At 42.1% G+C, this 15,136-nt stretch overlaps 1 protein-coding gene across 1 annotated transcript in view; it reads right to left on the bottom strand.

Moving 5' to 3' along the window:
• Positions 1–14,905, bottom strand: part of LOC128305542 (cAMP-dependent protein kinase type I regulatory subunit) — a 59,607-nt gene extending 44,702 nt beyond the window's left edge. The window contains exon 1 of the mRNA XM_053043038.1: positions 13,735–14,905. Within this exon, the coding sequence (XP_052898998.1) occupies positions 13,735–13,899 (165 nt within the window). The 5' untranslated portion in view covers positions 13,900–14,905. The remainder of the gene's footprint in view (positions 1–13,734) is intronic.
• Between the last annotated feature and the right edge of the window lie 231 nt (positions 14,906–15,136).

The raw sequence follows: 15,136 nt of genomic DNA, 5'->3' as shown, positions 1-15,136 counted from the left end.
ATACCGACTGCTACAAAGGCACGAAGCTTTACGAAACCGTGAAAACCACAGAATGCGCAACATGATGCAACGCAACAGGTGTCCTTCCAAGGTGAAAAGGCATGCAGACCAGAGCAAGCACGTTATTATCAGTGAAGCAAAACAGATTAGGAATGTATAAGTAATGCAAAATCAAGCAAAACATTTTCCACAAAGTTCGCACTTCAAGTGACAGCGTAATTGCATATGAAGAGGCAATTACATAAGGTAATCAAGAACTCACCCAGGCATTGCTCGTTATCGTGTACATATTTTTTTTTGCAAAATAAAAACTTTGCGGCGCATTTTATCGCCAAAGTTTCTTCAAAATCTCTTTTTTTATGATCGCTAAGCAACAACAATCACTGCTTCGGATGCTGTCCGATTAGGAAGATGATTTCCTTGCGCAAAACTTTTTCATTCAATTTTTTATTTCCATAAAGAAAGTACCCAAACCCTTTTAACCTCTTCTTTGCTTGTCATTCACTTTCTTGCTAAATCAAATTCGAATTGCACCAAAAACCCCCCCTTGAAACTTCATCCGAAGCGGCTTTTGTCGGGCACAATAATGTCTAAACGATAACAAGCGCTGAGTTTCTACCGGCTACCAGCTAAAAAGTAGCTGAATGAAAGGGACTTTTCCTAATTAATTGCATCTGCGTGGAAAAGACAGCCGAAGGAGAAAGCAACATCCGAGCAGTTGTATCACGACAGCTCGGGAAGTTGTTTTTTTTTTCGTGGAAAAGGCGTGGAAATGAAAGTTTTCCTGGCGCGTTGCCCACGCGGAACCAAGGAAACTTCATCGCCCTCCTGGGGGTTTCTAGCTTGCAAAACAGATTGCCCATAGAGTGTGTTTCTGTGGCAAATGCACACATTTCAAACTTGATACTAACACTTTAACACCATTCAAAAGTAAGTACCTGAAGTATGTTTAGCAAATATAAAGGTGTTTGTTTTTGTTCATAAGGAACAACCTGGCCGTATTGAAATATAAAAGTGTGACGTTTAGTGTTGCAAACGCCTGGAAGTATGCAATTTTTAAAACACTTTACACTAGTATACATTACTCGTAAGTTAAAGCGTGTCTCTAGAAGACTTATGTCCCCAATAAATGACTGGCAATTAGAAGAAACTTATTGCATACTCTCTAACACGATGCTTATAGTGCAGTAAATACACCATGAAAAATTATCGCTCTATTCTACGATAAAGGGACTGCTGTCTTCTTGTAGAAAAATTATTGTTTTTTTACATAATTCATGAAGATAAATACTGTACACGTTCACACAAAGTGACAACACACACACCAAAGCATACCTTCGTTTCACCCGATGGAGCTGGCACTGCATCGGGTAGATCCACAATGATCTCCTCGTTCGGTGTCAGCTTTTGCCCATCATCCAACGGAAGACGGTGAATCCATTGGTTGGTTCTTTGGACGTTTTTCTGTCCAGCTGATAGCAACGATTCATCCGCATCACCCTCCAATAATTCAGCCTTTCCCCCATCACCTCCAATAATGGTTGAATCCTTTGCTGGAAGCTGTTGCTCCGTACGTCGCCGGATGGTGTAAAAGCGAAACCTTCTTCGGCTACCCGACCGTCCCGCTGGCCCAAAGCCACCACCAGCCGTTGGTTCATCAGCCGCGTCACGACGCCGTGCGGACGAACCGCGGGACGATGGCAGGAAAAACGATCGAACGCGATTGAGCCGGCTCCCGGGGGACGACGTCGATGGTTCCACAGCCGATTGTTCGACGTCAGACGAAGGCAACCGCTGGGTATGGTGGTGGTCCGGCGTTGATTCGATTAAATTGTAATTCTTGGACGAGCTACCCTCGGTATCGGGCCCACTACTTCCGGGGGCTTTCTCAATGCCAAACAGCGCACCAAGTCGATTTCCCATCGTCCGTGTCCGCAAAAGGTTACGGAGGGGGGGCGATTTTCAATTTAATCACTTCAGGGACCTACCGAAACGATCGACCACGCAAAGTGCTAGTAAAACAGAGTTTCTTCTTCCCTGGTACGTTCCTCGGCAAGAAGACGCTCCTTGGTTGAACGTTTAAAATTTAACCATACTTCACACAGGAAACGCTTCACAGTCACTAAGCGCAGTAAAAACTATTGCACTATTGCACGAAAACTCTTTTGATATTAACTTTAACAAATATCCACATGTTTGCCACTGCTTCGAATGCTTCGGAACCATCTAAAACCCCGACAGACATAACGTCAATCTTCACCGTTTGCTCTGTATCAGTTTATCTAATAATCGATACTTTTATCTCCAATCGCTACAAAACGCTCCATTTCATCGTGCAATAGTTTATCGATCCCCCGGGTCACCCACGAGCAAAGCATGCGATTCCCTTTCCATCCGGAATCGCGATTAGATAGCAAGAACCCACACCCAATCGCCATATCGCTCTTCCGGATCGTGCCCCAAAAGCAAACATTTGCCAAAAACTTATCCGAAGGGCAAACAGTATATGGCGCCCTCTAGCGGCCGGGGAAACAACAACGGTAACAGGAGATGTCAAGGCACGAAAACACATTGCATACTTCGCATCCGTTTTGCGGTTGGCAATATAAGGGATGGAATGCTGCCCCCGAGCGCAGACAACCGGGAGGGCTCACAATCCGTAATTCCATTTCATTCACATCTGTAGCGCGCGATACGTGGTCTGTGTTACCATCGCTAAAAGGTATTAATTTCGCATCGATTCCAAAACATAGCCTGGATTGCTGGAAGCCACTGCAAGGGAGCAACAGATAAGATTAGATAACGAGCTGCATTTGATTGTGCCTTTTCCTCAACGTCTTATGCTTTAAGTACACACTATTAAGGGGAGCATAAATGGATTAATGCTCCGAGAGAAGCGTTACATAGCGTTACGCTGATGCGTTGTCGGTAGTAAAGAGGGAACACTTCGACTGGGATTAACATTATTGTTTGATCATGGGGGGAAGATTCTTAACATGATTAGTGGTCCAATAAAACATGATGGCTTTCACAAATTGATATGATGACATAAAAATATCCTTTTCAATCAATTAATTCTCCAACAGTCACGGACACCAAGGGTAATTATGTCTAGAAATTGAATGTCCTTCTCAGCTATAAGTTCATCTTCAGCTTCAACTTAATATTCCAAGGTTCCCAAGTACACCGTGAAGGTGACGTTACGTTAAGCGAGAGAAAATTCAAAGTTATAACAGGTAGGCTGATAATTGTTTGGCCTAACACGTATGTCGCGCTAGAAGATTTATATCCATATAATATTTCGTTTGTACCAACCTTCAAACGAATTCTGTTCAAATTTGACAGCACTCGGACAATAACCTAGTAGACTAGAGCATTTTGTGTGACGCAACTTTTGTGTTTTGAGTAATCATGGAAAGGAAGAAATTTCGCGTGATGATAAAGCATTGCTTTTTGAAGGGGAAAAATACAGTTAAAGCCAAAAATTGGTTTGATGAAAAGTCTTTGGACACTGCTCTACCAAAATCAACCATCAAATATTGGTATGCTGAATTTAAAAGTGGTGAAATGAGCCCTGAGGACGCTGAACACAGTGGACGCCCAAAAAAGGTGGTTAGAGACAAAAACAATTAAAAAATCACAAAATTATTCAGAACACCCATAATGTGAAGTTGATCGAGATAGCTGACTCCCTAAAGAAGTGTAAGGAACGTGTTGGACATATCGTTCACGAGTATTTGGATATGAGATAGCTCTGTGCAAAATGGCTGCCGCGTCAACAACAACGATTTGATAATTTGGAGCAGTGTTTGTAGCTGTTTAAGCTAAATAAATCCTAGTTTTTGCGTCAATTTGTTACCATGGATGAGTCTTGGCTCCAAAGTATAACAGACAGTCATCCGAGTGGACTGGACGCGATGAACCTGCTCCAAAGCGAGGTAAAACGCAACAATCAGTTGGCAAGGTTAGGGCGTAAGGTTTTTGGGATTCACAAGGAATAATCTTCTTCGATTATCTTGAAAAAGGATAGACCATTAATTGCGTCTACTATATAAAGTTATAGGAGCGTTTGAAGGACAAAATCGCCAAAAAACGGCCACATTTGAAGGAAAAAGAAATTTGTTTCATCAAGACAACGCACCGTGCCACAAATCAGTGAAAATAATGGCAAAAATTCATGAATTAGGCCACGAAATGCTTCGCCACCCACCGTATTTCGTAGATCTGGCTCTCAGTGACTAACCCCATGTCTCTGATCCCAAAAGGATGTCCTCTGAGAAGAAATTTTCGTCGGATAAAGATGTGTTCGCCGAACCAAAGGTCTTTTTTGAGGCAAAGAACAAATACTACTACAAAAAGGGTATCGAAAAATTTAAAGACCGCAAAAATCTGTCATAGGCCAAACAATTATCAGCCCACCTGTTATACCATCTGATCGAGCTGATCGTTGGTGATTTATCATCATAACTCATACAAAATTCTGGAAGAGTGACGAATGGCTTCATTTAAGCCTTGCAAAACGGTCCATCAATCATTAGCCACTGATAAAAATTGTAACACAAAATCTGTGACAATGGTCCCTATCGCGAAACAAGTTGTTAAAATTTATCCACCTGCTTGGTTTTATCCACCATTATATACTACTGTGTCCGAAAAATAAAGTGACTTTCCGTTTTTTTTCTAAATGGTATTTTTATTAGGCCAAATTAAGGTCATTCCATTCGAAGTAATCCCCTTCCGATGCAATGCATCTCTTCCCCCTCTTCTGCCACTCCTCGAAGCAGGTGGAAAACGCGGATGCAGGGATGGCCTATAGTTCCGCCGTCGCTGCGGCTTCTATCTCCTCGATAGTGTGAAAACGGTGTCCCCGAAGCGGCCGTTTTAGCTTGTTGAACAGCCAGAAGTCGGCTGGTGCCAAATCTGGTGAATACGGCGGTTGCGGAACGATATGAGGGCCAGTTGTTGTGAAAAACTCCCTCAAAATGATGGCCGTATGGGAGGGCGCATTATCATGGTGCAACAACAGGCTGTAGTTTTTCCACAAATCCGGCCGTTTTCCGCCGGCCGGAAATCCCAACACTTTCCGAAAGGTCTCGTATCGTCAACTGACGATTGTTGACCACCAAATCCTTGATTTGGACGACGTAGGGGTCGTCGGTCGAGGTGGATGGACTCCCCGGACGGTCCCCGTCTTCGACCTTCTCACGGCCATTCTTGAAATCACTGTACCCTTTGTACACATTTTTCTTCGACATAGAATTTTCCCAAAAGGCTTTTTGTAGCATCCGCAATGTTTCCGCAGCGTTTATTTCATTGCGCAAACAAAATTTGATACAGGTGCGCTGTTCCACAAACTTAACAACTTGGTCAATATGGACAAAAACACATGGCGCAGCTCCGAAAACAAATTTTCACTACTAGCCGGGTTGATGTTGTGACTTGAAACTTGGCAAATCTGTCAAAAACATTCAAATTGACAAACGAAAAATAAAAACAAGAGGCTTCTTTAGGCGTGCGAAATTTGACATCTAGTGTCACCTTACTTTTCGGACACAGTAGTATATCTACTAGAAATGGTATCGCGAACGATTTTCCCCTACCAGTCTATAAAATCATACCAACCATTATAAATACAGATCTAGTAGTTTTGTCATTTGTCAAAATGTATGGTTTCTCTTCATATCGTCGGCTAACGAAGAAGTGTTTTGCGTGATGCAGTAACTTGCAGCACATTCCTTTCACCTTTCCCATTTCACGACTAGGCTAGTTCTTCTATTTTATTTCTTCTAAAGTGACTTTTCCCGTACGCAGGCGGTCCGGTTCTAATCGTCATTTATTCTACAGAAATAAGTTATTCGTGAATGTTAGTGTAATATGTTTTTCATTCGGACGTGGTTAAATCAAGGTAATTCCGACTCCACATGGACGGCGGTCGCGGCAGTACCGCGAAAAACGCGGCGTGGTTTAAGATGGACAACTCTGCGGAACAGCAGCCACGGAAGATTTGAGAACCGCCACGGACCGAGATGAGCCGGGCCGAGCAGATGTTCTGTATTGGCAACGAAAGTTATACGCGTTTTCCGCGGCACCGCTCATGTGGAGACGGCCTAACAGAATACGGTTAGTTTTGAAAAGGAAAGAGATTAGCAAAGAAAAGCAGACAAAAATGAGAAGAAAAAAAGCGGAAGTCCGTTTTACCAGAATAAAAAAATTAAATTAATGAAAGTTTTTAATTTTTTTATAAGTTTGTACCTTTCCTTTTCAACAATAAATTTCCCATTACATTACATTACATTTCCCGTGAAGTAAGTTCTTAAATCTTAACATAAAACGGGGTTGATACCGTATAACTACTGCATCGAGGCAGTAGGTAAATATATGGGTTGATATAATTAGTTTAGCTCGTTCGCGATACAAATTAAAGACTTTTTTAACGACTACTCGATTTTTTCCCCACGATTTGTATGGTAGTCATGGCAGTTGCCTTCACCGTTTTAAGGGTTGACAAGTTTGCTGCGTTGCGATACCAATCCGCCATAACTGTCATTATAAGGGTTGATATTTTTATCGACTAGTAGTTAATTTTGTTCGCGATAGGGACCAATACCACACAACCTTATTAAGCTCAATAAACACGCATAGCCGTCGCACAAACGATTCGTGATTATTATCGTTAGCTATAATAAAACACCACAGACGCTAAAGTTCATTTTTCCCACCCACAGCCACAATTACTGTCAGGCTACGGACATATAATTGGCGCACTGGTTTGGAGAGCATAATCTTTCACACATCATCGATGGGTACTTCGATGGTTCGATCGATGATTGGGAGTTTTGTGCAGATTTCATCAATGAAATTGTCACAACGCAAATTGTCGCATAAGCGTTGGTAACCATGACAAACAGTGCTGCATCCCAGCTACTTGGATTGAAAAAAGTTCAAAATTGGATTGATTATCCATCGTTAACTTTTCCATCCGCCCAACACACTTACCGGCTCGTGTGGGAGAGCAGATTTTAATGGCGAAACTTCCGCCCTACCTCAGCGTCCCGTCTCTTCTACATCATCGCGATTATGAGTTCCGCGTAACGACCTGAAAGTTCATAGTGTGCTATGGTCGTAGAAAATATGATCCATTTTTCGATATCCTTCTCGTTTAATAGCTCCCCACCATAACGATCGGGGAGACCTGTGAATCGGCAAACCTTAATTACCTTCATTTGGTACATCGTTACACGCGCAACATGAGCTACGTTACACGCATCAGAATTCTGTTTCGCTCCCGAGCGTCTCCTAAAAGCGATGGTGCAAATTAATTTTTGATAACAATTTCCTGGTAATGAATGGTTTTAAAAGAAGAGAGAGAAAAGGAAAAAAATATTCCGGAAAACAAACTTTACGCTTTTGTTGGCCCTGGTGTAACTCAACACTGAATGAATATTTCCCAACAAGCAACAGCGCACCCGGAACAATACCGGGCTATGTGTGTCGGTCCAAAAGGGCTTGCTCGTGGTGGCGAAAGTTGAGCAAGAAACAATGCTCTAGCCAACCACCACCTATGGCCACCTATTTCAATGCGTTGCTGTGGGTGGGTGCTGTCGCTCTATACAAGAGACCCAGTCTGTCTGCCTGCGGTAGGAACAAGTTTCCCAGGACAAAGGCAACTCGGAACGATAGTTTGGCCGCAGCCAGCCACTGAAGAGCTCAGGAAACGGCAAACAAGCAAACACATAGTCGTGTCGTTGCGTTGGGAAATCTCGAAGCAACGTTTTGTTGGCCACGAGATTGATACTGTCGGGTAAGGACTGTTTTCTCATCCAACAACACGGATCGAATCGGTAAGCGAGCGGCAAAAATAGGATGCCACAAAAGATGGATGGCCCACAATGGATGGAACGAACACCTGTTACCGAAACAAACAGTGGGATAATTCGTCGAGAAGGTACACACAAGCATAAGCTGTACATTTATCATTTTTATATCAATGTTTTGTGAAATAATACGTATATTTTCCTTTCATTTGGAACTTTTTAGATTAAATTGGGCTTTAGAACAGATTTACGCTTTCCTATCCCAAACATTTGACCAACTGTTTCATAACCCGTTGTGATACGCCTACGAAATCATCCTGTGGCTGGAAGATATTGTAAGAGGAGACCTTCCATTTCCCAACATCCAGATGCCATCGAATCTCCACCATACCAGACGTCCCGAACCGCAGAAAGCACATTCGAACCCTGTTGCATTGGAAATACGGTGTGACGCATTGACCAGAAAGAAAGGCCAAACCAACACACAATGTCCTTTTCCGTGTTCGGCGCGTGTGGGTGCTCAAGCAATATGGCAATAGGAGCTTGGTCGACCTGGAACCATCCGACCAAAATAGACGAGACCGAGCTTTGACGACGTGTTTGCGGGGGAAAAAGTTCAATCCGATTTTCACTGTCCCAAGATCGAGCGATACGAACGAAGATTATTCAATCTTGTGGGAGGATATCTACAGAGAGTGCCACAATACACACACAGCACAGCACAGCTTATCCTGTGTTTAAGCCGTTTACATTCTTCATATTGAATGGAAAAGGATATTAAAAGCGACTACAATTTGTAATGCTTCTGTGTCAAGCCATTATCCTCAAATTAAGGCAGTTTCAATCTGAAACATACAGAATCTTTTAAGAAAATGAAGCGGAAGCTTTTATAACATTATGGCAACATCAGGGATCTGGCTTTTCTTGACTTTAATCCCTAGGCAATTCCTTGATTTGAGTTTTGCGACTTATCCTGTGTTGAGTAAAAATTCGGCACCATTATCACACCAAAAACATCGAAACAAGTAATCTTGCTTCAGAACAACATAATGCAAAAACCTATTAAAGCTGCTCCTTACAACCTTGGGCTTGTGCAAAACTAATACCGACAACTTCTTTAACCACGCGTGTCGCGTGTCGAGACAATCTTCTATCCCTTCCACTTGAAATCCTTTAAGAGCTTTTTGGCAAGATGTTATCAACCTCTGCTTAAGTGACCTCGCTTATCAGACGGTAGTTAAGGGATGGGGTTGGGGGGGTGGCTAAGTCATAAAAACGCAGAACAAACTTCAACTCCACGGCTCCAGCTTATCCCTGTCGCCAGCAAGTCGTAACGTCATCATGGTTCGTCATCATGGAGCGCCCCATGCTTCTTCTGGTTGGGTTTGGTGAGGAAAATCTCGCTCACCCCAAAACCCCTTCTATTTGATGACCTCATCAACAGCAGGGTAGCAGAGCGTACCACCAGAAAGGATCGTTTGTAGATAGCACAACCTTGGGCTGGTGTGGAGGATAGGACTTTTTGCCGCATAAGCATGAAATCGTTTATCGTTTGCATTACCTGCTTCGTGTAGCTTTTTATTTCTGTCTTCATAATGTACAACCATAGCAAATGTTGTTCCACACGCAACTACATTCGATCTACTTCCGGCGTCGGATACTGGTTTTGTTTAAATGAATCATAGCCGTCCATTATGGATGCACTAAGAGTGAAACAGGCGATTTAAAATAATAGCTCTAGCATACTTCAATAGTCGGTTCGTTTAGAAAACATCTAATTCAAAAAGGAACGTTATGCAGGCCTAGTCCAAGAATTCATTGTATTCTACGTGTTTGTAAATTCAACCAAATAATAAAAAAGGACGATAATACCTTTCAATTCAATCGAATAATTTTGTTCGATTCGAAATGATTATAATTCTCAGTACATTATGGGCCAATAAGTCAGGTGGAGTCTGTAATGTTCAAGCATAAACGATCATGTATGATGTACGATATACACGATCCACTATAGAAGAGTATCTCGAAGATTACTTGTACTGTCAAACACAACTCGGAACTCCGACCAAGAGTAATCTGGTTGAGCCAAAAGTATCATAATAAATTTATTGGAAAGCGTACACAAAAATGACACACTTAGTGACTTCAGTCGATACCCGAAATACGAGGATAATGCGTTCCAAAAAAAAGTCGTGTATCTGGAATATCCGTGCATCTCGAGATTCCTTTAAAATATCGTTTATACGTTGAATCAAGAGATCGAATATTTATTCCCACGTTACGAAGCTAGCTCAAAATTGATATTTATGCGTTTAGTTAAAGAATTACAGAAAAATGCAATGCAATTTTTTTTTATTTTTTATAATAATCAAATGGAATGTATTTTTTAAATTTGCAATTCAAAAAATTAATTCTGCAAATAAAACTTGAAAGGTCAATTTTATAAAATTCGCGTATCCCCTAATCCGTGTATGACGAGAACCACTTACTCGGGTATTAGCTATATGTAGAACGGTCTGGCCATATCGACTTATTTTACCACGGTAACCGAATAGTTAATTCTTGCTACGGGGGATTGGTCTGAGTGATGACCAGCTCCGCTACCATCATGCTACCGGTCAGCCAGGTATTCTTTCTGATGCATAAGATTCCAGACTTTCTGGATCCCAAGCCTTTAGAATTAGACCTAGTAGTGAAGTCTCCTTAGAGTGAACAACTGTGTCTATACCGGCTCTGCTACAGGTACGACGATCTGCTTTGGCAGTGTGTTTAAAAGGAGCAGCAAACTCAAACTCACTTCTTTGACATACCCTCTCCCATTCAGAAATCGGAAGTTCCAGTTGCCAACCAAAATAAAGCCATTAATTACATTCAATCGTGAATAAAAATCTAACCGATCGAAAAATCGGGATCAAGATCACGCCAAATTGCTTGTTTTCTGTGCACCACGCAAAATGTATGTACACGTCTTCGGAAGTTACACATTTCCACCAATTCATACCGCACCGCCAATAAAACAAACCATCAATCAGTTCTGCCTCGTCTGCGCATCGTGACGACACTGTACAGAACTGCAATCTTGATAGCATCAAGGTGCTGTTCGTTTGATTGCTTTGTTGTACGATGAAGGTGGCGAAAAGTGCACACGCTTGTAGAAATCTCTCCCGCCGAAGCAAGATTTTTTTGGTGTTGATAAAGGCAAGATATTGAGATTGCTTTCTGTACTTAAAAATGTCCACATTGTAAATGTGCTATAAGCTGCTGCTGAGAGCCATTTTGAATTGACGGTCATATAAAAGTTATGAATGGTCTTGCTTATAAATCCACCCAGTTCCAAGGAGATAATTCTGAATTTTACACAACCAATTCACACTTATCGACAACCGTATGACTGATCAAACGGAATATATGCGATCGATCACGATGACCGTCGCGATCACCATTCGTACCGAACCACCCCTCCCTGGCACAGAGCTAGCTCATGTGTACAGTCCACTCTGACCAATCTTGATGCATTTCCTCGCCAACAATTACGCTCACACCAGTAATCGCACCAACAGCAGCCGAATCAAACGAACACGACACACGACGATCGTGAATCTCTTGTTTTCTACTTATTTGCATACAACCCTCCGACTCCCGCCCAATCGTACAATTACATGCACAATCGTTGCGCGAGGGTAAACATCGTTTCCTGCCTGCTGCTGTGCGATTCATTCTGTCCACTCGGCACCAGTTCGGGGGTGGATGGGGTCGGTATGATGGACAACTGCAACAACATATTGTCGTTACTTGGCGACGCAATGCACAAGGTCAACTATCGGCGGAGGACAGCGCGGGACGGCCACGCACACACACACACACACACACACATGTACAAGTATCAGCAACAGCATCATTCATCATCAAACTCACCGGACTTACTTGATCGCCGTGAGATTTCGAACAAGGGGACACTCGTAGCAATGTTGGTTTGTTGTCTCTCGCCCCTAACAGGAGACATGATTAATATTGCAAAACTGAAAGAGTACACCAACAAGAGTGTTGTGCTTTCTAGAACAAAATGGAATTAATTTTTTTGTTCTGGACAGAACTAAATAGAACTATACAGAACACATTTATCAAATATTTTGAAGTACATCGAACCATCTTATGGCGAGAACTCCGATACAGTGTTTTAAGCGTTATACATATCATTCGAGAGAATTTTTTCCATACGCCATGGTATGAAAAATAAAATAATTCGATCCACGTCGATAAATAATTCATAAAAATATGTTTATCAACCAGATAAAACAATAAAGTTAAGCTAAAATCATTCTTCATCGTTATATAGAATTTTTTTTTTGATAGTCTAATCAAATGACCAATTTTTGTTGCTAATGTTTTAATTTTAACCAAAACTGAGAAATATTAGAAAATAATACCCAATGCTTTTAATACCTTCAGAATGCCCTAGGGTTCTTGAGGATTTGTTTTATCTTCTGCTGTAAATATTTATTTTTTGGCATCAGTAACTCCCGAAGTTTCGTCAAAGGACGGGTTCTCCATGCTAAAGCCTCGTAAATGTTATTGTTTTTCATTGCGGATCCTAAACAATTAGCCGTCGTTACAAGTTCATTAACTGCTAACATTTATCTGAGCAGCTCCTGAACCATCCATATCAGGCCAAAGCTTAATGAATATTTCAACTTTAGTATTGATAATCAAAAAATGGATTACAGGAACCGAAAAGCTCATTATTCGAAATTCCGAAATTTTGCTCGCTGAAAGGTGTTTTATTTCGTAGTATTTAGATATGCTTGCTGTAGGAAAAATTCGTTGAAATAGCTACTCGCAATGAGGAGGTTGATTGTATTTGAAAAACATAACGTGCGCTTAAGTCAAATTCCCATTGAGTTCCATTATTTCCAGGACACCTAGATGCAATATCACGAACTTCATAACAAGACCAACAAGATAATACCATAATGCGAAGAACGTGGGGATCTGTAATGTATCTTTCTTCGGTGATTGAATTCTGAAAAACTAACTTCAAACTTCAATAAACCGTAGATCGAGAAATAACAAAACAAATTGATACTATTTACTACCAACGTATTACACTCTAGTAAATGCCATGGCCATGCAGGCCATGTCTTTGTTACAAAAGTTTTGGAAGCAAGTTTCACGTACATCGTGAAACATTTCACTCGATTTCTGGTAAACCAGAGCCATAGCATTAAAAGATGGTTTGTCACAGAACCAAACCAATTGGGATGACATCAATGTCCAATACGTATGGCACGATAATTAGAGATCTAAATAAAAGCAAGCTCATTCAAAAGTGTGCTTTTACAGGTTCACTGTCAAAATACCGTATTTTAATTGCGTGCTAGCAACATTTATCATTTATCGGTGCTCATTATTGCATTATTGCTGCAAGCAAAGAAGATAATGAATTATGGGATTCCAAACCCAACAATTTTAGAAAATTGAGGATTATGGACTAATATCAATTCTCGTCTTCTACGCCCAACATGTGATTCCCCCCGACTAGAAATATCTACGTAAGAGCGAACTGCATCGTTTGAAACAAAGGGTAATTCGAGTCGTGGCAAATCTAGACTAGGAAATTAGGTTCTACAATTTCTAATCCTTTATTCTCCGCTCAGTCATTAATCAATGAAGATTAAAATTGGATCAAACAATGACATGGTGAAAAATTATTCAATCAATTGTCTAGCCTCTTATTCATCGTTCGTAGATCAAAATCAAAATTTGCTGGATTCGAAACCGTTCTTCAATGTAAAATAGGCCAGGACTTGTAGACATTAAATCATTAAACATTTCCTTGATTGCATATTGTTGATAAAACCACTCTTACATAGGAAGGTAGATGCTTCAGCAGTGTGGTATGGAAAACTTAAATAACACTTACCCGTTCCAGCTTCTGGAAGTACTGCCGCAGGAACACGATCGGATTGTCGGGCCGGGACACGCACAGCTGCGCAATGCAGTCCTTCAGCAACCGCTGGATCCGGTGCGTCTGGATGTACGATTCACACTCCCGCAGGTGTTGCTCTTCCTCCTGTGCGTTCGACATTGTTTTGCCTGGGGGCTTGGGGGAGGATGGGTAACGTCTGTTTAATTCACTCCGCACTCTGCGATACGTGATCTGATTCCGCCGCGCCGGTTCGAATACAGCGGTTCCGAGAGAAAATCCAATCACGAACTCGACGCACACGCTAGCCAATAATCAATCACACGCGAGATTGCACACCGTGTAACCCACGCGCTTCCAAAACGATGATGAGACCGTCAATTGATCACACGACGCTGATGCCCTAGAACACACTCCAGAAGGCGCCCGCCCGTAGGATAACGATTCCGGCTGATGATTGTTTAGTGTCGGGCTGCAGTTTCCGAAGCACGTTCGCCACACCAACGCTCGATTCGCTATACTGTGCACGCCTTCCCAAACTTGATGTTACGTTCAATGGTTGCTGCGGATGGCTGGGAATTCCCGCTGGTACCGGACAGCTGTTAGCGTTTCGTGGGAGTTACGTTAGATGCTAATGACGACCGCGCCTTAGATTACGGACAGGATTGAAGTTCAACTTCCAGCGGAACAACAGAGCGAAATCACCGATTGTCCACCGTTTGTTGACGTATCGATGATTACTTGGGACTGAAAAATGAGGACACTTGATTTATGAGTGGGGGGGGGGAAAGATGGCAAAATGCGCTCTACTGCTTCAAACACTCTACTGCCGCGACCACTGTAATTCGCTAGCCACCGCGAAATGTGAAACCTTTCTTCACAGCAACCTTTTGGGTACGGATAAAATGACGGATTCTACACGCGAAAACAACAATTCTTCGGGAGTGGTGTCACACGGTTGTTATGGCCGTACCTAGCTCCGTACACACAATTTTAGAAGGCGCAACGTAGCACTTTCCCACGAACAGCTTCTCACGCACGCAACCACACGGAAGTGCACAGTGTTCTGGATATCCAGAATTACTCCAGCTATGCTTTGGGAAGGTCGGATATAGCAGGTGGGGAATTTCTAGACTATGCAGCAAAAGACAGAAAACAATCGCACTCGATTCCTGCACACTGTCGTACACACGAGATCGCAGCGAAGGGAGAACGAATGTTGTTTTTTTTCGTATGTGTGCACTTTTTCGCTGTTTGACAGCTCCGTGCTGCACTGCTGAACGGTCCAGCGGACATGCGTTGCGAAGTTACATTGACATTCCATGGTGGGCAAGTTTGCGATGATTTTTTATTTTCAAAAATTTATTTTAAAAAAACATGGAAATGAAACATGGAAAAC

The sequence above is a fragment of the Anopheles moucheti genome, chromosome 3, assembly GCF_943734755.1.
Source record: "Anopheles moucheti chromosome 3, idAnoMoucSN_F20_07, whole genome shotgun sequence".
NCBI classification, from domain to species: Eukaryota; Metazoa; Arthropoda; class Insecta; order Diptera; family Culicidae; genus Anopheles; species Anopheles moucheti.
The sequence above is the reverse complement of the archived record's forward strand: the minus strand, read 5'-3'. Positions and strand labels throughout refer to the sequence as shown.